The following is a 27543-nucleotide window of genomic DNA, read 5'->3' as shown; positions in this document are numbered from 1 at the left end:
CATTAATGCATTTTTTGATAAATTAGCATATATTTTTCCTATTTAAAATTTATTATTACTAACATTTTTATTACTGAAATGACTAAAATTTAAACTTTTAATTTTTTTTTTTAATTTTTTATTTACGGAGAATACATATTTTAATCCATTTATTTTAATAAAATATATATATATATATTAATTTTGATAGTTAAATCTAAAAAAGAAAAAAGAAATTAGAATCATTATTGAATTGACTTCAGACGAGTATAATAATTGTTATTTTTCAAAGTATTAAAAAGCGGGTCGGGTCAATGCACCGTATAGTGGAATACGGGCGGAGCCATGAGAGAGCAACCCTATGAGCTACATTGATCTTTTCTGGCTCTCTTCTTGTCTCTCGCTTTCCCTCTCCGTCTCTCCTAAATCTCTCCCAAACTCCCAAAGACAAATACTCTCTCTCTCTCTCTCTCTCTCTCTCTCTACTGCACTTCTTCTTCTGAAATCATCTCCATTTCCGGCACCGGCTACACCTCTCCGACCACCAATCACAAATTCCCATCCCCAAATTCTTCAACCAATCTTCCTCCCAATCATCTCCACTCCACCGCCTCCCAATACATCATCCCCCATTTCCGGCCACACTCCCCAATTTCCGCCGCTAAAACCCCCTCTCTCCCTTGATGCTTTAGTCCCACCACCGCCGGGGCTATCAACCGCCGGCGAGGGTTCTATCGTCTCCGCGTTTTCTTCCAGGGGAATACTTATCGGCCTGTGTTGATTTTTAAATTTCGTGTTTGGGTTGGGTTTTGCCCGGAGGTCGGCGTTTTTTGATTTTTTGGTTTTAGTTCTTTCTTTTTTGTTCGTTGTTGGTCATTCATACGACCATGGCTCCGGGTCGGAGACGCGGAGCAAGTAAAGCCAAGGCCAATAGAGAGCTCAGTTTGGGAGATCTTGTCCTCGCTAAGGTCAAGGGTTTTCCTCCATGGCCAGCCAAGGTACAATCTTTGCCCTTTTTTCTTTTCTTGTTTTAATATGTTGTTGCGATTTTGTTTATGTGCTGTATTGCAATTTGGCCAATGTGTTTCGCCGGAAGTAATAGTTTAATGAGTGTGAGGTGCTACTGTGATGAAAATTGTTTCTAGTTCCCGTTTGTTTCATCTTACTTCTCTTCATCTTTCAGCGTATTGAGATTTTTTTTCTTTCAATGGTGTGCTGTTTTGTGTTTTTGTATTTTCTTATGCAGTGTTTTGATTCATAAGAACTTTACGAGCTTGATGTTCTTGTGTTATTCTCTCTAATTCTTCGACTTACATCCATGATCTATTCCTCAAGATTGTATTTTTCGTGTTAAATCTCATGTGAAAATATATATTGCACGAACTAGGATCAGAGCATAATCACGCGTTCTCTCTCTGGGGCTAATAAATCTGCTTTCATCAGGAGGAAAGAAAGTAAAATAGAGGGAGAAGAAAAATACGAACCATAACCAAGCGAAGGAACCACCAAAAAGTAAATTACAATAAAGGGCTCTAGTTGCTTACGATAAAAAGTGGAAGATTACTAGAAGGTTTATTCACTTAGGCCTAATGAAAAGCGGTAATATCCTATGTTGTCATTATTTTATTGAAAGATCAAAGAGCGTTTTTGAGATAGTGAGCTAAATGTTACCCATTTTTATAAAAAGAGAAGCTAACTGTGTGGCTAGGGTTTGGAGTATCTATTCATTTGATCCAGGATCTACTTAGCCATTTGGAGTTATAAGATATGATGGTGTTATGTTTACAGATTAGCAGGCCGGAAGATTGGGAGAGATCTCCTGACCCGAAGAAATGTTTTGTCCATTTCTTTGGAACACTAGAAATGTAAGTATCCTTGTCTTAGGTTATTGTTTGAATTTGAGTTTGCATATGTATATGCTTCTTCCCATCTTATGCATATGGCCTTTGCTCATTAGCCTGGAAAGGTGTTTGAGAATGGATATATAATGCTCATTGTAATTATCATAGATAATGACTTCATGCATGCATTATTTGGCATAGGGTTGCATGTATTTATTCATTCTCTTCTATGTGTTCTTAATTGCAAAAGTTGCAACTCTGTAAAATTTTTCAGGAATTTAATTGCTGCACTCGAACCAATAAGTTTTAACTACTGGTTACTGACACTACCTTTTTGTGCGTGCATAAGTTGTATTGAGTTTGTTGTCATACACTCTTTTCTAACCGTACAAAGGTTTAAAATACTCTCCATTGCATCCATTGTTGTCATATACTTGTTGTTCTTGCTTTTAATATCTTTTCTTCATCCATTGCGGCCAGTCATTTTATCCTCTCCTGTATTCATATGCTATGAACACTCATGTACCTTTTGCGCTTTTTAATATCTTTATTCATGCATTGAAATTCACAGAGCTTTTGTAGCCCCTGCTGATATTCAGGCCTTCACCATCGTGGAAAAGAATAAACTATCAGCACGTTGCCAAGGTAAAACAACTCAGTTTTCTCAAGCTGTGAGGGAAATATGTGCAGCTTTTGATGACAAACATAATGAGACTTCTAGTGGTATGAGAGTTGGTATGGATAGTTCGGAAACTGAAGGTGGTGCTCCCTGCACTGATGGGGTTGTGGATAATGAGTTAGATGTTGACTTGAAGGATGAAGTGGGGACTGCAGAATCAAATGATGAAGCTGTAAATGAAGGCATAGGTGACTATAGCTCTAGATTTGAGCGTTGTTCACAAAAGCAAGGTGAAACCAATGTTCAAGACAGTAAGCCTTCTGTTGAATGCCGGCAGCCTGATGATTCATCTTCAGAACTTTCTTCTGAGCAGAAAGATAGTATATTAGACGTTTCACCAAAGAATGAAGCTGCAATATCTGAACAAGATAAAGATATTACTCAAGCAGAAAAGCTTTCCAAGCCCAAGAAGACATCTACAACCAACGGTCAAAATGTAAAAAAGGAAGGTGCTAGTTCAAAGAAGAAACAAGAGGTTGCTTCTAAACACCACAAAAGCAAAGTCTCTGCTGTTACAGCATCTAAGAACGGAATACCTGATAATTGTTTCAATCTTCCAGAGTCTGTTGTGGACTCAAAGGGTGGAAGGAAAGGAAAATCCACTTCTAGTGGTGGTATGAGGGAACATGGCTCTAGAGCCCTTAAACCAAATTCTGAGTCTGGTCATGGTAAAAAGACTAAAGACGTGCCAAAGGATAAAAAACATTTTAAGGATAAAGATCATGTGGTGGACACCAACTGTAGTTCTAAGGAACAGGGACAGGGCAAAGGCAAAGCTAGTGCTGGGAAGATGCCACAGATTGGAAAAGTAAAATCTGAATTAGGATCAAGTGAAAATTTGCGTCCTGCCAAAAAGTTGAAGCGAGGAGACATAGGGGAGGGTAAGGCATCACTACCAAGCAACAGCCTAAAGGTTGCCTCTTCTCCAAAACCTATTGTGGCTGATGAAAAAGTGGTTAAAAAGTATGAGTTGAAAAAGTCTCTGCCCACGACGAAATCAGAAAACCATATAAAATCTAGTCACCATTCAGATTCTGTTAATTCCGCAGCTGGTGATGAAGCTGTGTTACCTCTGACAAAGAGACATCGACGAGCTCTTGAAGCTATGTCTGATTCTTCACCTGCAATTCATGATTTTAAAAATGAAAAGAGTCCCTTTTCACAAAGGTATGATGCTTCATGTTCTAGTAGTGATAAACTGCTGGCAAACCATTCACATAAAAAAAGAAGAGCAGTTCGCATTTTTGATGATGATGATGAGAATCCTAAAACTCCTGTTCATGGATCTTCACGGAATATTGACGCAACTTCAAATCGTCCAGATGCTAGTAAGAATAACGATGATGTGCGTAATCAAAGTCCTATTACTTCTCCCTTGCCTGTTAATGGAACTAGTGGATCAGATCATGGCCATTTTAAGGAATCAAGTAACCAGTTGCAGAGCTTGTCCTCATCGCCTAAAAAACCTCAAACTGATGAATTGCAGCAAGAAAAACCAGTGCCTGTTAATGCCCCTGAAAGTCCTTCAGAATCAGGATCTGAGCAGCTGTCACCTAAGATGGCAAAACCAAGTTTGATTTCTCCAAAAAAATCTCCTGCGTTAGTTAATAGCACTGCAGCTTTGGAACAAACGAAGACTGTGAAACCCCCAATCAAATCCTTCAATACCGGTGTCCAGAAACAATCACAGGGGGGTTCTGCAAAGTCTGTGGTTTTGACTTCAAACATAAATTCCAGCTCTTCTCATAAGCCATCTATCCTCCAAAAAAGTAGGTCACATTCCTCTGGAGAGAAGTCTAAAACTACTCCAAAATCTCGAGCCAATGACTCTACAATCATGGTGGGAAGTTCAATGGATCATGATGATCTTCATGGTGAAAGGTATCAATATTTGTGATTTATTTTTGTTGTTAGATTATCTTCTTTCTTTTTTTTGTTTAAATAAAGTCGAAGTTTCAACTTCTGAGTGGTGTCTAAATTAACTCAATTATTTTCTTAATTTGTCTTTTTTTTTTTTTAAAATAAATAGAAGCTTAGTAAACGAATTCAAGGTCGCCGAGTCTGCCATGTCCATGAAGCATCTAATTGCAGCTGCTCAAGCTAAAAGGAGGGAAGCTCATTCTCATAATGTCCTTGGGTTCTTTAATTCTGGTATTTTATCCTCTGATGTCCGTGGCAGTCCTAGTCCTTCTCCAGCCCAGCTGCATTTATCTAGTACCACCCATTTGATGCTGGCAGACTTGAAGGGACCATTTCACCCGAAGGACGTGGCTTCTCCATCAACTCAAGGGCATCAATTGGCATCGCAAAATCACACTGATGTTGAAGAATTAGAGGAGAAAAGAGTCAGCTCAGTACACAGATCCGTTGGAGATTCATTGAGTGGTGGCACTGAAGCGGCTGTTGCACGAGATGCTTTTGAAGGAATGATAGAGACTTTATCTAGAACTAAAGAAAGTATAGGACGTGCAACTCGGTTGGCTATTGATTGTGCCAGATATGGCATTGCAAATGAGGTAGGTTCTGATTCTGATGCTTGCTAGCCTGGTTTGACTATCCTGGATTAAAAATGCTGTGGTTAGGATGCTGTTAATATTTCAATTTTTTTTTCATTATTTTTATTCTTTAAAGAAAAGTTATTGATGGGTCCATATGTAGAAGAAAAATGTTTTTTTTTTTAAAATGACTTTTAATCATTTCTTGTGTCGTTACATTTGCCTTTGATTTTTTTGTATAAAAATATACAATGTGAAATCTCCTTCTTTTCCTCTTTTGTCGACATATATTCTATGTTGTTGATCTAAAAAATCCTGGAGGTATATATTAATCAAACTTGCTTGCTTCCACCCACCCTGGTCCTGGAAAGAGGAATGAGGTAAGCACTCTAGATTTGTAGTGGTCCCATGAATGGCTGAAATCTGGTGTGTGATTCTGTTTTCAGTTTTTTTCCCCCTTCTTTTTGAGTCTGTTGGATGATGCAAAAAGTTATGTCTGCATCTACCATGTATTAATCTGGTGGTTCTGGTCCTATGGATGATCAAAATTTATATATATGTATATACATTTTCTGTGATAGTCATGGGTATATCATTTGATCCAGTATCTGTGCTTAAACCTCTATTACATAGCATCTATCAGAATGACTGTTCTGTGAACTGAAAATGAAATCTGATTGTTGCGTTGGATTTGGATTTTGAAATGACTTTGTCTATATAGGATATTATTTGCAAATAAATGCCTATTGCAACAGTCTCTGGTTGAGTTTTTAGTGTTCAACTGCTGTTCTATCTGCAGGTTGTGGAACTTCTAATCCGGAAGTTGGAGACTGAACCTAGTTTTCATCGGAAAGTGGATCTCTTCTTTCTTGTGGATTCTATAACACAATGCTCACATACTCAGAGAGGTAGATGCACTTAAGATAGGTCTATTAGGATTAAATTTATTGGCTATTCTAAACATATCACCTCTATGTTTATGATAAGAGGCTCTCCATTTCCCTTCTCACCGTGTATCTTTCTTCTTCTTTTTTAAATCTTTATAAAAGTAAATTTTATTGATGAATGGAGTATTCAGAAGCAACATCCACTGAATTACCGAGAAATTCTTTCTTCTCATGTTGATATTAGGTATTGCTGGAGCTTCCTACATTCCTATTGTTCAAGCAGCGTTGCCACGTCTTCTTGGGGCTGCAGCACCACCAGGCTCTGGAGCTCGTGAAAATCGTCGTCAGTGTCACAAGGTATTTTACTTTTGGTCTTTAGAGGCTTATGGTTATGCTGAAAAAGTTTTGAATATATTTCCTGAGGAACTCTCTCCAGGTTCTGCGTCTCTGGCTTGAGAGGAAAATTTTACCCGAATCTATTCTTCGACGTTACATGGATGAAATAGGAGTGTCAAATGATGACTCATCTATTGGTTTCACACTCAGACGTCCATCCCGTGCAGAGCGAGCCATAGATGATCCAATCAGAGAAATGGAAGGCATGCTTGTTGATGAGTATGGAAGGTTTGTATTTCACTTCACTCTCAGCTTTCCACCTTATATTATTATTTTTTTTTTGTATGTTATACGATATTTTCATACTTATTTTCATTCTTACCCAGAACTATGTTCCTGAACATCAAATTTTTATGTTGTATTGGGTGTGAAATTTGGTATTAGTTAAACCTATACAAAAGCTAATAGTATGTACTCTGAGTGGTTTCTTAGCTTGTACCTCTTGAATAATTATGCAGCACGTTGAGGAGCTTTTTGTCTTCAATGAATGTTTGCTCAGTACGGTTTTCGTTACCTTATTGTTATTTTTTTTAGAATAAGAAACTATTTCATTGAGCATTTAAAATATGCAAAAGAAGAGGGAGGAAAGACTCCACCCAAGCTAAGGAAGTTAAAAAGATACCTTCCATTAGCACAAAGAGAACATGAACCAAGTTGCACAAAAATTTGGGTAGTTTGCCCCATCATAAATCAATGAACTCAATATCGATTTACTACTTCCATATCCAATTGAGAGATTAGATTAGGGCTTCCCTCTCTTGTGTAATTTCATAAGGGAACTAATTGCTCCCATTGAACTGGAAACATCTCTATTCTCCCCAAAAACTTTGATGTTGTTCTCCAGCATAAAAATCCAAAGAACAGCTTTAACGAAGTGATAAAACACATAGATAGAGATTAAATGATTGGATAGCCAGGTATTTATTTGATCGACATCTCGATGTTTCCTTTTCTTAAGAAACCTAAAGGTTTCAGTGATAAAAAAAAAATGTTTCTTGATAGGATGTAAAAGCGACCCTTTTGGCAACATCATCGTGTCATTGCTACTTGTGTATTCTGTAATTGTTTGGACAGACTGGGCCTGCATGCATATGTTCCTACTTATGTTGGTTCATATGACTGGAGAGTTTCTCTGATTTCTTTCGCGTAATTCTACTTTCTTAAGTTTATGCTATATTTTCAATGGGATTGATTTTCGATGGTACCATTTCTATCTTGAGTGGATTTTGTTGAATTGGGAATCAGATGAATTTCTTCTGGAAAGTCTTTTGGTAATCTTCCTTGGCCCTTTGGTGCAGGGTGGAAATAAATTTTGGCTTCCTTATTTACAAGCTTTGTATGCTGATATTTGTTTCTTGTAAAAGCAAAAATAAAATTGAATGAAAATATGTTCCTGTGTTATTCCATGTTTTTCTCTGTTTGTCAATCGTTTTGTGATTCTCTTTCTGTAATTGTATCAGCAATGCAACATTTCAACTGCCTGGGTTTTTATCTTCACATGTATTTGAGGACGAAGATGAGGATGACCTTCCTACCACCCCATGTAAAGAATCCAATGATGCACCATTGATGGAAGCAACAAATGGTGTTGGAGATGCAGAAGCGTGTGCGGTTACCCCAATTGACAGGCGACATTGCATCTTAGAGGATGTGGACGGGGAACTTGAGATGGAAGATGTTTCTGGGCATCCAAAGGATGAGAAGTCATTGATTGGAGACATTTCTTTTGTAATAGATGCTCAACATCGGTCTTCAGATAGGGCAACAGAACTTGCTTCAAATACTCCTACAGAGTTTCCCCCTCTGCCAGAAGGTTCTCCTCCTTTGCCTCTTGATTCTCCACCTCCACCCCCACCCTTACCTTCTTCACCACCCCCACCTCCACCTCCATCCTCTCCATCCCCACCACCACTACCACCACCGCCACTTCCGTCATTACCACCACCTCCTCCTCTACCATCTGCATGCCCTCCGCCACCTCCACCACCATTAATTTCCCAACCACCAGTACCCAGTCAGCCTCCATTGTTGAACCAGCAGATATTACCGCTTCAATCTTCCCAGCAGCCTTCAGCACAGCTTCCGTATCAAGCTCCTATTCCCCATGAATACTGCAGCATAGCTAGTGTAAGGATGCAATATTTAGTTTGAAAAAGTATTTTATGGGTATAGTTGTACTTAGTTTGTGTGCCCCTTCTACAGGGAAATCAGCATGTGCAAATGGCTGGAAATGCTTCTCATGGGAGTCACGTGGATGCTTCTGCTAAAGGTGAAACGTACGGCCAGCAGCCACCTTCTGGATTTAATTCTTCGAGGCAATCAGAGTATGGACATAATGATATATATCTGAATACGCAAGTTTCTCAACCAAACCAGCAATATCAGCAAGGGAACCCCAACTTTATTCAAAGGCAGATGCATTCTGGCCCACCTCAAAACCCACCCAGTCATTTCTCTTATGGTAAGCCTCCGGTTCAGCAGCATCCTCCTCATCCATACCATCATTCATATTCTTCGCCATCCGTTATGGATAGCCGGAGGCCTTTCTTGGGTGATGAACAATGGAGAAGGCCTTCAAATGAATTCAAAACAGAAAATCGTCAAGGTGTATGGATGAACGGGGGGAGAAATCCATCACATCCAGGACCACCATTCAGCCAGGAAGGTATTAAAATGTAAATATTTCATTGTATATTTTGGTATCATGATCTTGTGGCTTTATATCTTGTTTGGATATGCATTGATGATGGGGAAAGGTTAGGAAAAAGAGTATGTTTGGCTGGCTATTGACAACTGTTCTTTTTACTACTTCACAACCTAAAGTTAATGTGTACTGTAGAAGAAAACAAATACCCAAGAACTCCAACCACTATTCATTGACCAAAGAGTTTCTATAAGTACATTGGAATCATGACCCAATGGAATTTACTATGAATGAGTGAGGATTGTCAACTTTTTTGAATAAATGACTGGCTGGAGGGAAGATTTTTGCTTCTAGGATCTTAGGCAGGGTTACCATCTCTCTTCTTTTCTCTTGTCGATGTTCAGAGTAGGTTGATCTGTACCAGTGTGGATAAGACTTGTATTAAGGGCCTTCTTGTAAAAGGGAGAGGCTTCACTTTTTGCTCTTCCTCTTTGTAGATTATTCTTTACGTTTGCTCTGGGAATGTCACCTTCTTTGTTAATCTCACCTTGCAGTATTTCTTTTAAGCTTCGTCTGGGAGTTAGGTGGAGACCCACAAATTCCAATTGGTTTCTATGGTTTCTAGTGCTTGTTTGTTTGATTTAAGACATGCTAATTCACTTTCTTATTTTAGTCTCAGAACGTAACTATGCTTTAATTTATCCCATACTGAAATGGAGTCGTTCTTTGATTTTGAGCATCTTTGTATAGACCAAGTCGAAGATTATCTTTGATATTCCTTTTTCTTTACCCATCAGTGTCCACTATCCAGATCCTAAATAATTTATCTTTGTAGGCTATTTTCAACAACCTTATGAACGACCACCAAGTAATATTGGTTTTCAGCGTCCTGCCTCCAATAGTCTTCCATCTGGAGCTCCAATTTCTGGTGATTTTTTAACTGTGCTCTATATGTTTTGTTGTTGTAATTTAGTTTTATGAAGAATTTCTGTAAATTTATGAGCAATTGTTCCAAATTTTTATAGAGAGAACTCTTCTATCACATATTTTCCAGGTCATAGCGTTCCTCAAATGTTGCCTTCCAGACAAGACATTTCAACTCTTAATTGTTGGCGGCCTGCATAAGAGTTGTTATTTCCTTCCGATGTAAGTTTTTTCTTGAATCATTGTAATGGCCACTCTGAATCCGTGCTGAAAACTTTCTTGCTTCATTTGTTGGATACTTCCATCATGTTCTTCCAGTGCTGATGTGGAATTGGAATACAAATTGGTTACTGTACTGTACAGAAAGATCAGCTTTGTGCATAAATTTTGTACAACTGCAAGGCGCTGTCAAGACTTTTGGAGGCTCTTGGTTGAACTCTGTACATAGTAGTTATCCTGACAAACTTGATCCAGGAACATTTGCTCCCAAGTGTAGGCCCATGTTTCTGACCTGGTTAGTGACATCTAGTCCTAATTCTTGATATTAATTTTGCATAACTAGTTTGAAATGACATTTTTATGCTATGATTAAGAAGCTTCTCATAGCATTTCATGTAGCTATTTCTTATGTTTACGAGTACTTTTATCTCTATATACATGCCATTTTCATGATCAGAATGAATAATTCACGTACTCTTCAACTCCTGAATATTTTATGGGTGATTAAAGTTTTAATCTAAGGGAAAGTAAAGGCAAGGGAAGATCGGGGGGTAACTAGTATGTGTCCCTTAATTCATCACCAAAATTTATTTGTTTGTGATGGGGCCTTCAATATTTGGCTTAAAATTTTGAAATAAATGTTAATAAACTCACTTCTAATTGTTTTATAAATGAAGTCCTAAACTAAGTTGGTTGTACATTAATGTCCATTGAGAGTTCAGATCTTTAAAGTTCTGAAATAATTGCTTCTGGGGCTGTACCAGTTATAGCTTTATCACGAAAAAACCACTTTTGAGAGACTCCACAATAACACGTCTTGCAATATATCTATGTCCCTTGTTACCTCTTAGAAGAGGGAATCTCTAAAGCCAATTAGCAAATAAAAACCTCCACAATCTTCTGCCTTTTAGATTTTTATCCAACTTGAAGGATTTCTACAATATGCTGACAGCTCTCTTGGCAAGCTTACAGATAGATCGGCACACATGAAATTGCTTGAATAGGCCAAAAGGTAGCAGCCTCAGCTTGACTAGAGCTGTGGAAGCTAAGTTGGGGAAAGATTTTATTATAACCTGCAAGTACTTGGGAGATCATCCTTTTGTTTCCTGCAATTAGTATTTTTGAAGGGAAAAATCCTCTTAGATGGGACAAGTTGGTTTTCGTGTTTGCGCCCAAAGAATCTAACCTTGTTGACAACATTGACTAGTGGCTTTGGAGGTTTTAAGTTGGGATGGATACCCAAAATCCTAGATTCCTAATAGAGTGAGATGTTGACTAGATCATTTGTTTACAGGATGTGCTTGTGCGGAAATTCGTTAGATGTTAAATATCACTGGAAGTTGGTCCCGTTTCATCTGTGTGCTGGAAACACTCAATGAAGTACTGGATGGTTGAGATATAAAGGATTAAGGCTTGGGTCCCTTTTATTCCTCTGGTTTTTTACTCTTACATGAATGCTTTTTGCCAAAGGCTATATTCAGTGCTACATGGTAGAAATGTTAAAAGAAATGACCAAACCGTAGTAACCATCTTCCTCTCTGACCTGCTTCTCTCTCCGCCTCTAGTACTCATGTGTTCACAATTTCTAAAACCATCACTATTTTGTCTCTCTTGCTTCAATCTTATCAGAGATCGTTGTGTTTGTCCTATTAAATAAGTTTTAGGCTATGAATAAGAGCATGTTCGCTTATGTTCATGTGGAATTTTTATGTACAATTAGTCATTTGGATGGCATGCTACCCAAGACCTGCCAAGAAATAAAATTGCTTCTATGAATATGATGGTTTGGCATGCTTTAGATGATATTATATATTCGCTAATGATATCATATCCTGGCCGTATAATATGACAGGTTTTGATAGATTTTTATGATAGAGAGAGAGAGAGACGAGCAACTTTTGGGATTCTTTGTTTACTTAGCCGAGTAAAGAAAAGATAGAGTCGGTTTATTATATCCAAGGAGGAGGTTGCTCGCAGCTGCATAGTTGAGATAGACTATAATTTAACATGGATTTTTGTGCCAAGACCGTGGCTGATCCTTCCTTGTTATGCAGACTCCGGATGTAAAGGTAGTCCCCAGATACTCAAAAAAGAATTTTCAGATTCTATGTAACACAATACTTTCATTACATATTGTACATGATATCATATAACCCTTTTATCACCTCACATCCTCGAGAGTATTTTCTAAAATAATTTCTTTATGATCTAGAAATCATGTCAGTCTGAATATAGTTGTTGTTCAATTATGAGTTTCATTTTCCCACATTTTGATTCTGACCACCCTCGAGACCTGCTGATGGTTTAAACAACTCTTTATTTGCTTGGCCTTGTTCATTATATTTTCTTGCATCTGATAGATCTATTATTAGACCATTCTTCTGCTTTGAAACTTGGGCTGTATGTATGCATAAATTTTGGTTGGGGGAGAATTCATTACTTGGTGCAGTTTAAACAACTTTCTAAAACAGCAGAGTATGGGTTATTGGACTTTGGTAATCAATCAATCATGAGTGATGTTGCCATTGCCTGCACAATTCAATTAATTACCCATTTCAGCATCATCTCCTTCAATGATAAAGAGGTAACATATTTTGCTTTCTCCTTGAATTTTGCTGTTCTAATTGAAGTCTTTTTTTTATTTTCTTATTTCTTTTATTTTATAGTTTCATCTTTTGTCACCAATTATANATTAGAGCCCATTAGTTGAAAATATAACAGTTAGTGAGATCATCAATGGTGGCATTATAATCATCTTCAACAAAGTGATAAGAAAAAGTAAATATCAACATCACTTTATTGGAAAAAAAAAAATGCTTTTGTTTCACTTTTCAACGGAGTTGACCTTAATAAACTAATATACATTTGCTTACAAAAACAACAAAAACAAATTCTACCGTACTCATTTCATCAATTCATTGTAACCAAAACAACCCCAACCTCCTTTATGAAAACTATAATTCAAAGATGAAAGGCGAAAACAGACCTGTTATTTGACTTGTTTAATTTCTTCATAGTTGTATTCTTTCTTGAACTATAAAAGACGGCATCAAAACCTGATAAATTATGGAGCAAAAGTGCTTTTAACCAGATGGAACTAATCGAGTGCAGCTTTGTTTCTTCGACCCGTCAAAGGTTTTGGCAAGCCATCAAACATTGGTCTGGAAGCAGTTGAGATTGCCTGTAAATCCGGTTTCAGACTCCACTTTGAAGCAGACCAAATTGATGAAGGGTTGCCATTCTCCGGATCCGGCAAACTCGATGTGCTCAATGACTTTCTTACCCCAGCAAACCCATCAACGGCCACATATGAATCCCCCAAACCTATTGGAATTGGAATCAATCCGACCGCATTGTCACTTGCCAAATTAGTTCTGCTAGATGTTTTGGGTCTTTGAGCCAAAAGGCCCTTTCCAGCCGAGGATGAGAACCCGTTACTTCCACTGCTGTTGTCATCTTTCAAGAGCATTTCAGGGGAATGGGAAAAGTCAGCTACAGATTTCTGGCGCCTTCTTACCAATTTGTCATTCCATTTGGGATCCCCATCGCCGCCAGCTTCTGCAGATTGCAGATCAGCCACCTCTACTTTATCACCCAGAAATCCATTCACTGAACTCCTGGATTTTCGATGGTGAGGCATTAGTAAATCCAAATACTGTGAGGTCCCAGAAACAAGCATGTCTTCTGAATCATGAGAGGCTCCTTCACTGTAGACTGCCGTGTCGAAACCATTGATTCTGCTCCTCTGGTCAGATGGTTTGAGGCCATAGTAACCTTGTAAAGAGCTCATGGCTGAGGAGATCCTTTGTTCGGAAGACTTCAGTTTGAGGGATTGGAATGATTCAAAGAAATCCGATGAAAGACGTGCACTTGGAGTCCTTTCGGAGCTGCTTTGTCTGCAAAATGATTCTCTTTTATCAAACACAAGATGATGGGGTGGCCAGCAAAATATTGGAAAACTTTAAGTCTTTCTAATTCCATCTCCACTTCTAATTTATTAGTTGTAATGGGCACAATGTATTTGATAAATCTCTTGAAATGAATGATAAGAAATTTGCATACTTGAGCATAAAGAATTCCAGGCAAAATTGAGCATAAAGAATTCCAGGCAAAATTGAGCATAAAGAATTCCAGGCAAAATTTTTGCAAATGAAATCAAAGATGCAGGATTCATTTCCTAGTGGTACTATATTTCTGATGGATGCCATTAATGAGACTCGAAGGATATTAATTCACAATGATTTTATTTATTTATTTATTTTAATTCAACATGAAGTTGGGCAGCTTTAAATCTTGTATCAACAAAGCACCTGAGAACGATATTGCCATCACAATAGCATCCACTTATAATCAGGGCCACTCTCCAACCATCACCAACAATTCCTACAGCAAAAGAATTATCAGTATACACTATTCCATCCCATCACCTCCATCAAAAAAAAGAACCTAAAGGCCCCTAAGACGTCCAGGCATCAACATCAAAGCATGGGGCTGGCTCCACTCAAATTTTCTTTCTTAATGGCTTCGCTTAGTCCACTCAAAGCACGGTTCTACAAGAAGCAACACTACTTGAACCCCACCCTTAACCTCAATAAGCCCTATATGACCAATAACTGATAATTCTGCAAGTCGCTACCATAGCTCAAACAAGGCATTGGACACAGCTCAACGAGCCATAGCCATAGCAATCTCAGGGGAAAAAATGTCAAAGATGGCAAACATGCACTCAACTTACGTCATTCCTGTGCAATATTGTGGAAACATATGATAATCAATACACGTACCCTGGAGTACTTAGCTCTTCCAGTAAGCAAGGAGAAGGAGGATGCCTTCCAGGAAGAGGAATCTGGAGAGATTTAAGAGCAAACATTTGAAAATCTGTGACTAGCCCATTCATCTTCCTTATATCTGCAACCTGACGAATCATCAAAAACCAAAATTACATTTTTCTCCTAAATAGATCCACTTAAGTTATTCCAAAACATAACATACAAAGACGGAATGATAGTGTGCTATGCCCATTGAAGCGTGTGCTTGGATCAGCTATGCTATAAGTGCAATCAGATAACAAAAGATATGAATGAGGGATGAATGAAATGGTCCATGACTTTGGAGTAAAAATTTCTCTACTTACTGACCACAACAACAAGAAGAAAGTCGATATTCATCACAATTGCGCACTATCAACCTCTTACTATTAAACGGGGCAACCAAGTGAAGAGAAAATTTTGCCTCCACACTATGGTGGCCACTTTTAAACCCTTCCACGTTCTTCAAATCTAAGTTCTAAAAGTTAACTGAGACAAGAATTTTGTCCCTTTGATTTCTTATATTTTTTCGATAAGAAAATTTTCAATTGACAATTCGCCTTATGAATTATTGTTTGATTTTAGGCCAGTTTCTCAATTTTTGTTAAATTTTATTTTCATATATGTTTGCCCCCCAACAAAAAGCTATGGCTACGGCGCTCGGTCCCTTTAAACTATAGACTTCAAAAAGGTCAAATCAAGGGGGGGAGAACAGGAAAAAAAAAAAAGGGTCTTATGAACACTGCACGTAGTCCATACAAGTCTAATGATTATCTCAGGAGGGAAAAATAATGACAATTTGTTATGGTTCATTCCATTCTCGAGATGAATCCGCCATAAGCCTCATTTGATCATAACAGAAAATTTAAGACCCGATTGAGTTCACATCGATATGGTTTTCTAAGAAATCATGCCTACCAAAAGGGAAAGAGATAAACTCTAGCCTTGTCGGTGCAGATGATAAGATTCATTAATAAAGCAACATCCGACACGCGAATATCAGAAAAGCAAAAAGAATTTGAAATAATCATTTCCATTGTTTCTTCATCACAACAGCAATTTAACTAAAGTTGAGAACGATACAAACGAATGCTCATTACAAAAATTCTCATTCCATCAAAGAAATATCTAAAATTCTCAAATGCGGCTTACCTCGACACCGTATTTGATTGCAACTCCAGCAAGAGTATCTAATTTCGATACTGGATGCAGGATGCAACTAGTAGGAGATGAACCCTGCGAGGTCTTCCCAGAGCTTCTTCCATTCGGCGTGCTCTCTCCTCCATAGACATCCACTAGATCTAACGCATGAAAACCATTGCTCTCGTAACTATAATCACAAATCCCATTTCCGTTCATCCGCCCCCTTTCCATCTGCGTCTCTCAAATCCACCATCCAAATCAATTTCCGTCAAGAAATGAAACCATCATTGAATCACCCAAGATTCAAAATCAATTCAAACCAACGCCAATTTCATCAAAACAACTCCACAAATCAAGACCGCCAAAAAAAAAAATCGTTTTAAAGAAAACAAACTGCAAGAAGCGGGATGAACAGAAAGACGAAAACGAAACGTAGATCCAAAATGAAAAAGAACGAACGTAACCGAAAAAAAATATATATGAATCCAAAAATTCCCAGAAAAAAATGAAAAATTTTCGCTCCTTCCTTCTTTCTTCACAAACCTCCAAAAGAAAATCCCTCGGCTGTAAGGAGTTTGACGATCATATATTAACTTTAAATATTCAAATATTTTGTTATTTATTTAATAAATATCATGAAATTTGACCAACTTGGCCCAGCCCACACAGTAAAGCCCAAATCCAACATTATTTTGGGCCGTAATTTGACAATGGGCCCAATGTGAATGTCAGAAGCGCGTGGGGACCACTGGCATCACCCATTTAATAATGTTATTAAAATAATTATTTGGTTTATTTATTACTTCTTAAAAATATACAACTTTAATTATTGGAAAAGATGTAAAATGATTTAAAAAGATTAAAAATAAAAAAATAATTAATTAATTGTAGAACAAAACTTTAAAACTAAGTGAGAAGGAGAGATGTAAGTAAAGGATTGGAGTGTATAAATTAGCTCAAAATATTATAAGTTTGACATAACATAAGAATTATAGAAATTTAAAAAAAAAAATTAAAAATAAAAAAAGGAATAAAAATAATAAAGGAAGCAAGAACAGTCAACGGCTACTGGCTGTGCTAACACACACACACACTATTACTTANGGGATGAACAGAAAGACGAAAACGAAACGTAGATCCAAAATGAAAAAGAACGAACGTAACCGAAAAAAAATATATATGAATCCAAAAATTCCCAGAAAAAAATGAAAAATTTTCGCTCCTTCCTTCTTTCTTCACAAACCTCCAAAAGAAAATCCCTCGGCTGTAAGGAGTTTGACGATCATATATTAACTTTAAATATTCAAATATTTTGTTATTTATTTAATAAATATCATGAAATTTGACCAACTTGGCCCAGCCCACACAGTAAAGCCCAAATCCAACATTATTTTGGGCCGTAATTTGACAATGGGCCCAATGTGAATGTCAGAAGCGCGTGGGGACCACTGGCATCACCCATTTAATAATGTTATTAAAATAATTATTTGGTTTATTTATTACTTCTTAAAAATATACAACTTTAATTATTGGAAAAGATGTAAAATGATTTAAAAAGATTAAAAATAAAAAAATAATTAATTAATTGTAGAACAAAACTTTAAAACTAAGTGAGAAGGAGAGATGTAAGTAAAGGATTGGAGTGTATAAATTAGCTCAAAATATTATAAGTTTGACATAACATAAGAATTATAGAAATTTAAAAAAAAAAATTAAAAATAAAAAAAGGAATAAAAATAATAAAGGAAGCAAGAACAGTCAACGGCTACTGGCTGTGCTAACACACACACACACTATTACTTAAACATGTCTGTCTTTCTTCTTCTTCTTCTTCTTCTTCTTCTTCTTCTTCTTCTTCACCTGCCAAAACTTTGTTTTTCCCTACCCATTTGCTCTTCTCTTCTCTTCTCTTTCGATCATCAATCATCACCGAATGTAGTTTTCTTTCCTGATGCAACTATGCTAGGTTTGTTGAAACCTCCTCGTCCTCCTCTACCACCTCTCCCGCCGCGATCACCGCCTCGTCCTCCTCTGCCTCCGAATCGTCCTCCTCCTCCTCCTCTGCCATCACCACCACTCCATCCTCCACTCCTTCCACCACTTCTTCCTCCTCCACTCCTTCCACCACTCCATCCTCCTCCTCCTCTTGCACTACCACCACCATCACGGCTATCACCACGGGGCTTGGCCTCGTCCACTGTTAGGTACTCGCCGTTGAGTTCGCTGCCATTGAGTTCGAGGGCTTTGTTGAAACTATCTGAATCTTTGAAGTCCATGTAAGCCATTCTGGAAAGACAAATTGACAAAGCCAAAACATCAGAGTTGATAAATTGGAAAAGGAAAACACAAATCAAAGTATAGAACACAAACCCTTTAATGTTGCCAGTCTCGTAGTCCTTTGGAATGGATACCCTGGTAACGTCTCCACAAGTACTAAAATGATCTTGTAGGGCACTTCTAATCTGTAACAAAAACGATTTCAGAACACTACTGTAACATGGCTATAAAATCACAGATAAGATAATATTATTTATTACCTCGTCCTCGCCTAGTGATCGATCAAAACCACGAACAAAAATTGTATGGCTTGGACCACCCCTTCCTCCTTTCTGGAATGAGTTGTTTCTGTCTTTGCTGCACATATCATATCAACAATTAGGGAAAAGAAATGGGGGGGGCTAAAAAGGGAAGAGAGATATTCAAACTAAAGAGGATCTTTACCTGTCATATGGGGTATATGCACCTCTTTCTCGAGCCAAGTCAAGTTTTACTTCACGATTTAACAGGAGCTCACCATTCAATTCAAGAGCCTGAAGTGAAAATTATTGAATACATCAATGCAAACGTAGTAGCAATCACAGAAATATCAAACAGCAAGATCAAGAATGGCTGAATGGACGTTCTTGTTAGCCAAAAATGCTACCAATCTAACTAAAAATATGGTGTACCATGCAAAATGGACTTTTTATACATGAAAAATTATTCGGTACAAGTAAATAGGATTGTGAAACAAAATTTCATGTATTTTTATAGATAAGGCGTACCATGCAAAATGATGAACACAGAGAATATCTGTGAGTTTTTCTTCTAAATTAAAACAAACAAAAAAAACATAAACACCACCAATACAGATATAAACCAGTGAACACCAAAATAATGGAACTGGTTCTTACTTTTTTAGCAATATCAGCTGTCTCAAACTCCACATGGCCAAAGCCCTTGAACCTCCCATCGTGGTCAGAAGCAAAACGTACATCAATAGGCTTTCCAACATCTTTGAAGAAGTTTTCCCTGCAAAGTTTTAATAATTCAGTTTAAAAAATACAAGAGTATAATTCAATGGCCAAAAAGGGAAAATTGGAAGAGAACCATTAAAACAAAAGAACCCAGTATCCTATGTTCACCATCACATGCAAAGGCCTCAAATATAGATAAATTATGTCGGGGAGTAAAATAACTATAATCAAAATAACAACACAAAATGCAACTTTAACATACACATCAGCCTGTTCAACTTGGAATGATAAGTTTCCAACAAACAGCGTCTTTGATTCACCACTCTGATCTTTAGTAGGAGTTTTAGGCTGCATGAAAATAATAAAAATTAGTTGTTGAATATATGATACTAGACTATATAAAACAAATGACGGAATAAAGGTAATTTACTGCTTCATTCTTCGCTTGCTTGGTGGCTGTTTTTGGTGATACAGCATCCACCATTTCAACATCATTATCCTAATACCCCAAAAAAAATTGACAAAGATTAATCCCATTACTAGGTAAAGATATAAAATATAATCGAAGTGACATTATTATATTTTTTCATATCACTAAAAAAAAAAAAATGAGCCATCAACAAGCACATATCTTTCATGGAACTGGAAAAACGCAAATCATAAGTTACTGGAGCAGATGGTCAAAGCTCTTTCACAATTACTATAAAACCTAACGAGCTAATGCAGATAAATCTAAACATAAGAGGTTTATTACCAAACACATGACAAAGTAAAAACAATAGCACCAAAAAACTAACCACTTTCTTCTTCTTTTGTGGTTTTTCCTCCTCTTCATCACTTTCACTGGAACTGTCATCACTGTCTTCTTCATCCTCGCTCTCATCACTGTCCACATCCATCTTTTCTTGTGTTTTCTGTAAAAGGATAATGAATTAAGACAATTCAAGTAGTCTATCACTGTATAGCACTAGATTAATTACGTGGACAAAAATGTATTAGATTCATTTTACACAACCCATTGGAGGAATTATAGAGAAAAAAATATCAGAACTTTAAAAAATACCGATTTGGAATCTTTTTTCTCAGAAGGAACAGCAGCTTTCTTTGGAGTCTGCAAAGACATTTTAGATGAGGTATTTAATAACATGTTGAATAACATCTTTTTAAGTCAACCAACTCAAAGTTTGAAAATTGTTTTTTAAAGAGACATTAAACATGAAACAGTATAGAATAGCATAAAGATAAAAAAAATTAAAAAAAAACTTGAAAAGCAAGAACAGGATTATCAATGTCAAAACTAACTAACTGCCACCATAATAATGCCTACTACTCTTTGTTTAAAAATAATAATAATAAATATCCATAACTTTGAAGCAAATCATAGAAATAAAACTAAAACTGACATATACAACACCCAACCATCAGATGCATGAACTTAAATGTTAATTAATGGTTCACAGGAAGAACTCACATCCTCATCGTCGTCATCCTCATCTTCAGAACTACTCTCTGAACTCTCTTCTACTTTCTTAACCGGCTGTGCTTTAGCAGGAGCAGCAGCAGGCTTTTTTGCAGCCTGATACAGAGTTCAACATAGTTTAGTACATTGACCAATGAACATATTCCCCCACGTCCTTTGTTACATATTTAATATGGAGAAACATAGCACTATTCAAACTAACCAACCCAAATAATGATAATGAACTCAAGCAATTACTAAGCTCCTTTATAAATGTAGGAGACAACTAAATTGTTAAGTCTGATTTTATTGATCTCTGATATTCAAGCACAATTACTACAATCAACAAAAGATGGCACAAGAGGCAGATGTCAATCAAATACTAAGGATAAGTAAAATGTAATATTATACCACATCCTCGTCAGAATCACTTTCTTCTGAACTGTCACTAGACTCGTTCTTTTTAGCACTGGCAGGTGCCTTGGAAACAGCTTTTGCTGCAGGAACCTATGCAAGGAAAATCAAAGACTCAGAAACAACTCATCCAGAAGCAGCTCACTACTGGTTCTTGAAAATTCAAGATAAGAGACAAACTAGAAAATTTCAATCCTTACATCTTCATCAGAATCTGAACTTGAATCAGACTCATCACTCGATTCATCTTTAGCAGCAGCAGAAGAGCCATTTTTAGCAGAAGTTGAAGGCAGTTTCTTCAGTTCATTGCTTTTTTTGGATACTTTATTTTTCTGGATTATTAAAAAAAGTAAGCTTCAACTATAAAAAGTTTCCAAATCCTAAACAGTAACACCTTATACCAAATAAATAATACTTACAGGTTCTTCATCTGAAGAGCTATCATCCTCATCTGAACTTTCGGAATCAGAACTATCCTTCTTTTTAGACAAAGCAGCAGCCCCTTTCTTAACAGAAACTTCAGAACCTTTTGTTTTAGCTACAGCTAGCTTTGCAATTTCCTTGAAATAAATACAAGAATTTATCAGAAAAATCAGCACACAATCAAGTACTACATGTTCACATCAACTACTTACATCTTCCTCATCAGAACTGTCATCTGATTCTGAGCTACTCGACTCCACTTTCCCTTTGGGGGCAGCAGCAGGGACACTCTTTTTGGCAGCAGTAGGTTTTCCCTTTGGTTCCTTGAATACGAGTTCCATTAAATTGATTACAATAATGTCAAGCATTTGAGAATAGATGAATAAATTGATTACGAGTGCAAATGTCCGTGGCACAATTCTCATTGAATACTCACATCATCAGAATCAGAATCGTCATCAGAAGACTCTTCCTCTGAACTACTGGATTCCTTGTTCTTTTTGGCAGGGACGGCAACAGAACTCTTTTTTGCAGCACTTGGTCCCTTCTTCAATGTTGCAGCAGCTTTAGAAGCGGGCAGCTGAAACAATTGAGAGATTAAAACAAAATTCAATTGTACAGACTTATGAGGGACCTATCAAAGTTTCTATTACTGTTTGATAAATAACATATATACATATACTCAAATCTACCAAAACATATAAATCAATAATAAGCTAGAAAGCTTAAGGGAGTATGTTTACACACTTCATCAGAATCAGAGTCAGAATCAGAGGAGTCTTCCTCGGAGCTACTGCTACTACTAGCAGGCTTGCTCTTCTTTACAGGGGCAACAGCACCATTAGCTTTTTTAGGGGGCAATTGTTGCTTCTTTGAAGGAGTAACTTTAGGAGCAGGTACCTGGAGTTGTTAAGAGTAAGATAATAAATAAACGTAATTACAGTACAGAGTATACAAATATTTTCTCTCCCTACTGACGAATATTGACCTTGTCTAGAAACATATAATTAAATCGTAACCAATGCTACAAAAAATACCGAATGAAGCAATGCAAGCAAAAAAATATGAAGTGTGCATGAACATAAAAACCATCCACAGTGTTCTAAAATCCCCATACAAAAATCTCTGAGGACCCTTTAATCTAGAAGAAAAGTTTATTAAAAAAATCTATTTGAGACACGTAAATTCATGTTGTCGTGCTGGTGTCATAACTATTATTAGAATTTATTGCCGTAGCTAACCGAACTATTAAATTTATTGCCGTGGCTAACCGAACTCCTATAGCTTTTTAAATGCTGCAATACTAAGAGCTGCATTGAAAGGCCTACAACTTTACTTACCAACGTGGAAAGACGCGATAAAAAACATGCGAAAAGGCAGATTAAAAAATCCAGTCAATAACGATGGTGCTTACAGTCTCTTCTTCAGAAGAAGAATCTTCCTCAGAGCTACTTGTCTCTACTTTCTTCTTCTTTTGTGTTTTTGATTCGATCTTTTGTTTCTTAACTGCCTGTTCAACAGCCTCGTCCTTTTTCTGCTTCTTCGTTACTACTTGTTTCTCAACAACCTCTTCAGCCGCTCTCTTACCTTCGTGAACATCAACATACAAAAAATTTAGCAACCATCCTCAATAATCAAATACGAACAATAAAAAGAATAGGAAAAGAACTCATTGATCACCACAACAAACAACATGACACAAATCAAAATCAAATCGGCTGAATTCGATAATGCATACGATACCTTTCTTCGCAGGCTTGGAGGACGGGACTGCAGCCGGAGCTACCTCGGCCTAGAACAATTAAACAGAAAACCCAAAACACCATTACAAAACCATCTACAAATCTAGCAAAACTTTCATAGGGAAAGAAAAAAAAAAAAAAAAAAATCTCTGAGAATCACACGTACTTTAGTTGCAGACTTCTTGCTCGACTTCCCCATCTGAGAGATGAACCAAATTGCAGAGCCCAAGATGGGTTCTCAGGAGAATTGGTAAAGAAAAAAGGAAAAATAGGAGATGAACAACAATGGAGGCTCTGCAAAACCCTGTTCGTAGAGAAATATTAGGGTTTTGGAGGAGCGGTAAGTGTTAAACAGAGTCTTTGCTTCTATATTTATAAGACGCTGATTTTGTATTCGGCGCGCGCTTTAGGGTTTCGTCGAATTCGTACGTGTGAGATATAAATCGGTCAATCGCGGCTGTATTAATCGCCAATCCCGTTTAATCTGCACCGTTCAATTCTTTCTTTGATTGGATCACTGTGGCGATTATTCATAAATCGTCCGTTGGTGGGTTTGTGGACCCCACCGCGTTTCGGGCAGATATTTTTTTTTCATATTCCGTTAAAAGTAAAAGTTCGTTTTAAGAAACTTAAGATAAAAAATAAATTTTTACCCTTGAAAGTAAATTTTTATAACCTTCTAAGGTAAAAAAGGTGTTACAAATTTAAAGATAAATTTTTTATTTAAATTTATGAATTTGTAATCAATTAATGAAATAGTTTGTAATCATAAACAAACTATTTTAAAATTTTAGCTACGTACATTTTTACCAACGTAACTTTCACTTCGTTTAAGTTTGAGATCTACAGAGTTTTACCATCTCGAACCCAACAAGGCTTTTACTTAATACGTGTACTACGTTGTTTAGTTGGACTGCACCCCTTATTCATCTTTGATTACCTACTGATTTCATGATAAGTTTGTTAAGAATGATGTTCTGATACCATGTTAACAATGACAACTAAAGTAGGATTGAAAGTATGATATTCATTAATATTCAAACCCTTTAAATAAAATACAACTTACAGTTGCATGCTAACAATATAAAATATACTACTAACCTAAATCTAAAAAGTAAAATAAAATATACAAAATATACTGCTAATCGACTCCTAAAAATAAGGGGAAATCTCACTGACTATAACTATATAAAATATATTTCATAATTAACTTTATGTCTTAAATCAAATTTCTTAATGCTCTCATGTGGGAGAGTGTATGTCGATCACACTCAACTCGTCTTTCAAAAAATCAAATTGCTAGGTTCTTAAAGCTCTATGAAAACATATATCAAGTGAACTCTAAACAAGTATTTGTTGATGATATGAACACACGATTTGCTGTTTAGACTTCCAATAAATAAATGAATTTTCGGAAGATGCAAAATGGAAACATTGGTTCGCTCGTTCTAGACTTAAAAAAAAATATATAATAATAATAATAATATTAACACAATGATTTGTTTTTTAGTATTTCAAAAAATTATTGAATTTTAAAAAAAGATGATAGATGGGCTTTGATGTATTTCATAACTCAAATAGCTGCTTCTTGGTTCATGTACAAGGGTTGGTAATTTGTCCCATTTAATCTGATTATAACAAAGTGAATACGCGGCTGGCTAATCACTTTTTGGTTAATGGATAAATCATTTACTCCAAAATTTGTAATTTGTCCCATTTAATATATTCCATGATTTTGGAGCGCAAATAATTATATTCCTTAAATAAAAAGGACAAGTTAAAAGAAAAAAAAAACACAGAAAAGAAACAAACAAAATCGGAGAAAATTAGGGTTTCATTCGAAGCACGAAAGTTATGAAAGCTAAGAAAACGAAAAAAAAAAATTGACGATAATCTTTTTCATCATCGATCATACAAAATCGATTAAGAAACGGTGGCTGTTAGGTTCAAATTGTTTTAGATTCTTTTGTTTATCCATTCATTCCTAGTTATTTATGTTAATATTTATTTTCATATATTTAATATTTTGGTCGATAATATAGGTTTATAATAATTAAATTAGATTGTATTATCTACTAAAATATTATCATTATTTTTTTAAGAAATTTCACAAATAAATAATATTTTTTAAGGAACGTTATTAACGTTAATAGACCTATAGCTTTATTTAACATCAAAGTTTAAAACCTTATTTATTTATTTATAGAAAATATTTACAACTTGAACCACCAAGTATTTTAGACTAATAATTGTACTAATTTATTTACCAATTACTCGAATTAACTATACCATGTTATTTCTTCACAAATTACTCATATTATTTCAAAAAATTACAATATTTAAATATTTCCTATAAAAATTAATTAAGATAAATATTTTATTCACTACCCATTTTAAAATATTCATAAAATACAGAGAATAATATTATATTATTTTGAAATAACAAAAAAAAAAAAAAAATTAAAGATAATTTAGTTCTTTTAATAGGAAATTATAATTTTTTTGGATATGTAATTATAATTTATTGAAAAAAAAACCATATATGGATTTGACCAGAAATGATTCCCAAGTTAGTTTCTCCAATAATAGAAAAAACAGGTTGACATATATATATATATATAAATAAATAAAAAATGAAATTTTTATGAGCGTGATAATTATTCCTATACTATAGGTTTAAAATTGGATAAATAATTTAATTTGTTATTGTGACAAATGCCACGTGTTGATTAGGTATTGGGTTTTAAAATTATATTATATGTTTTTGAAGATACGAGATTTTCCGCGAGAGTTAGTTTCCCCGAAGAATTCCCACCGCTTCCGGATATCCACATCAGCAAGAACAGTCCCCCTCCATGCAAATTCATGCAGAATTTTAGTTTAATTTTATGAAATTAAATTAAATTAAATTAAATTTCGGTGTTGAAAAAGAAATAAATTTGAAAGCCCAAACAAGAATCTGCTCACATCATCTTATTATATTTCGTTTCGAATCTCCTAATTTATCTCAATCACAGCCTGGTTTGAATCTGTTCCAGTTTTCATCTTACCCGTTGGATTTCAGTTCCTCATCGCCTACTTCGATTTCCCTCACTATAAATTTCTCTTTTCGATTCTTCCTCCGCATCGGAGGAAACTGAATTCGTCGGATAATGGAGAGGAATCCAAGCAAGCAGATGGCGGGAAATGAGAGCGATTACACTGCGGAGATCGAGGGAAGAGAGAGGGTTATGGTGGAAGATGCTTTCAGAAATATGGAGGTTCCGTCGTGGAAGAATCAGATCACTGTTAGGGCTATTGTGACGAGCTTTATTCTTAGCATCGTCTTCAACTTCATTGTTTGTAAACTCAATCTTACCACTGGAGTTATTCCATCCCTTAATGTTGCGGCTGGACTTCTCGGATTCGCGATTCTGAAGGGTTACACTTCGATTCTCAGCCAGTTTGGTCTCATGAAACAGCCATTCACTCGACAGGAGAACACCGTGATTCAAACCTGCGTTGTCGCCTCCTCTGGGATCGCGTTTAGCAGTAAGCGTTCTTCTTCTTCTTCTTCTTCTTCTTCGATTTCGATTTCGATTTTGATTTTCATTTCGATGGATCCTCTGTAATTTCAAATGTGATTTTTGTTTTACAAGTCTAGGATCTGAAGTAGAATAATCGATGTTCGATTCTGGCTCGTAGATGAATGTTAGGGATCATCCATTGAGAACTAATTATACGATTCTTTGATTTTTCTCATTTTTCTTGCGATTTACACTGTTCGTTATGATTATTGAACTGTTTGGAAATTGGAATGTTCGATAATCAGGTGGAACTGCTAGTTATCTTCTGGGAATGAGTGGCAAAATTGCTGCTCAAGCGGAAGAGGGAAACATTCCGATAAACATCAAGAAACTCTCTGTGGGTTGGATGATGGGTTTTCTCTTCGTTGTTAGCTTTGTTGGGTTATTCTCTATAGTGCCTCTTAGAAAGGTTAGTAGTTCAAGCAGTGTAAAATCCTTGTCAAATGCAATTCTCTGGTTTTAATCTGTTAATTCTATTTTGATCTTGTTCTAATTTAGTTGTTGCTTTGATATAATCCACACATGTTCTGGTCTTGCTTTGATGAAATTGGGCTTTCAATTGGGTTTGAGTTCTTGTTCGATGATTGATGGTGAAGAATTATTTATTATTGTTCGATTTGATCTATGAATTGGTTTTTTTTTTTTTTTTTTTTTTTTTTTTTTTTTTTTTTTTTTTTTTTTTTTTTTT

General features: G+C 36.1%; 4 protein-coding genes across 10 annotated transcripts in view; 2 read left to right on the top strand and 2 right to left on the bottom strand.

The window, feature by feature from the left end:
• The first annotated feature begins 369 nt into the window (after positions 1–369).
• LOC111788630 (ENHANCER OF AG-4 protein 2-like) lies at positions 370–12332 on the top strand. Of its 7 annotated transcripts, none has more exons than XM_023669039.1 (14): positions 370–977; positions 1768–1844; positions 2392–4380; positions 4529–4650; positions 4738–5015; positions 5794–5902; positions 6126–6238; positions 6318–6505; positions 7738–8404; positions 8480–8942; positions 9757–9849; positions 9976–10067; positions 10164–10359; positions 11917–12332. In XM_023669039.1, the coding sequence occupies exons 1-12, from the start codon at positions 867–869 to the stop codon at positions 10044–10046; spliced, it is 4281 nt and encodes a 1426-aa protein (XP_023524807.1). In that variant the 5' UTR covers positions 370–866; the 3' UTR covers positions 10047–10067; positions 10164–10359; positions 11917–12332. The 7 variants fall into 7 exon arrangements, with proteins under 7 accessions (XP_023524807.1, XP_023524809.1, XP_023524806.1 ...); XM_023669042.1 differs by adding an exon at positions 1423–1578 and having other exon boundaries at positions 850–977; positions 2420–4380; positions 4529–5015; XM_023669041.1 differs by having other exon boundaries at positions 2420–4380; positions 4529–5015.
• Positions 12333–12978: 646 nt separating this feature from the next.
• LOC111788632 lies at positions 12979–16502 on the bottom strand. Its single transcript, XM_023669045.1, has 3 exons — positions 16025–16502; positions 14849–14979; positions 12979–13960 (listed from the first exon to the last, which is right to left on the bottom strand). Exons 1-3 carry the CDS (start codon positions 16244–16246, stop codon positions 13162–13164), a joined length of 1152 nt encoding a protein of 383 aa, XP_023524813.1. The 5' UTR covers positions 16247–16502; the 3' UTR covers positions 12979–13161.
• A 1137-nt stretch (positions 16503–17639) lies between these two features.
• LOC111788832 (nucleolin 1-like) lies at positions 17640–23649 on the bottom strand. Its single transcript, XM_023669365.1, has 19 exons — positions 23456–23649; positions 23291–23339; positions 22962–23134; positions 22295–22447; positions 21984–22127; positions 21760–21870; positions 21544–21684; positions 21325–21456; positions 21122–21217; positions 20723–20827; positions 20315–20362; positions 20049–20165; positions 19682–19750; positions 19514–19599; positions 19189–19306; positions 18737–18825; positions 18553–18649; positions 18386–18477; positions 17640–18301 (listed from the first exon to the last, which is right to left on the bottom strand). Exons 1-19 carry the CDS (start codon positions 23486–23488, stop codon positions 17935–17937), a joined length of 2220 nt encoding a protein of 739 aa, XP_023525133.1. The 5' UTR covers positions 23489–23649; the 3' UTR covers positions 17640–17934.
• Positions 23650–26227: 2578 nt separating this feature from the next.
• Positions 26228–27543, top strand: part of LOC111788898 (probable metal-nicotianamine transporter YSL7) — a 3443-nt gene continuing 2127 nt past the window's right edge. Inside the window, exons 1-2 of the mRNA XM_023669467.1 lie at positions 26228–26820; positions 27101–27264. Of these exons, the coding sequence (XP_023525235.1) occupies positions 26442–26820; positions 27101–27264 (543 nt within the window). The 5' untranslated portion in view covers positions 26228–26441. The remainder of the gene's footprint in view (positions 26821–27100; positions 27265–27543) is intronic.

This window comes from Cucurbita pepo, chromosome LG02 (assembly GCF_002806865.2).
Source record: "Cucurbita pepo subsp. pepo cultivar mu-cu-16 chromosome LG02, ASM280686v2, whole genome shotgun sequence".
Classification (NCBI taxonomy): Eukaryota; Viridiplantae; Streptophyta; class Magnoliopsida; order Cucurbitales; family Cucurbitaceae; genus Cucurbita; species Cucurbita pepo.
This window is presented reverse-complemented; position numbering and strand designations above follow the sequence as displayed.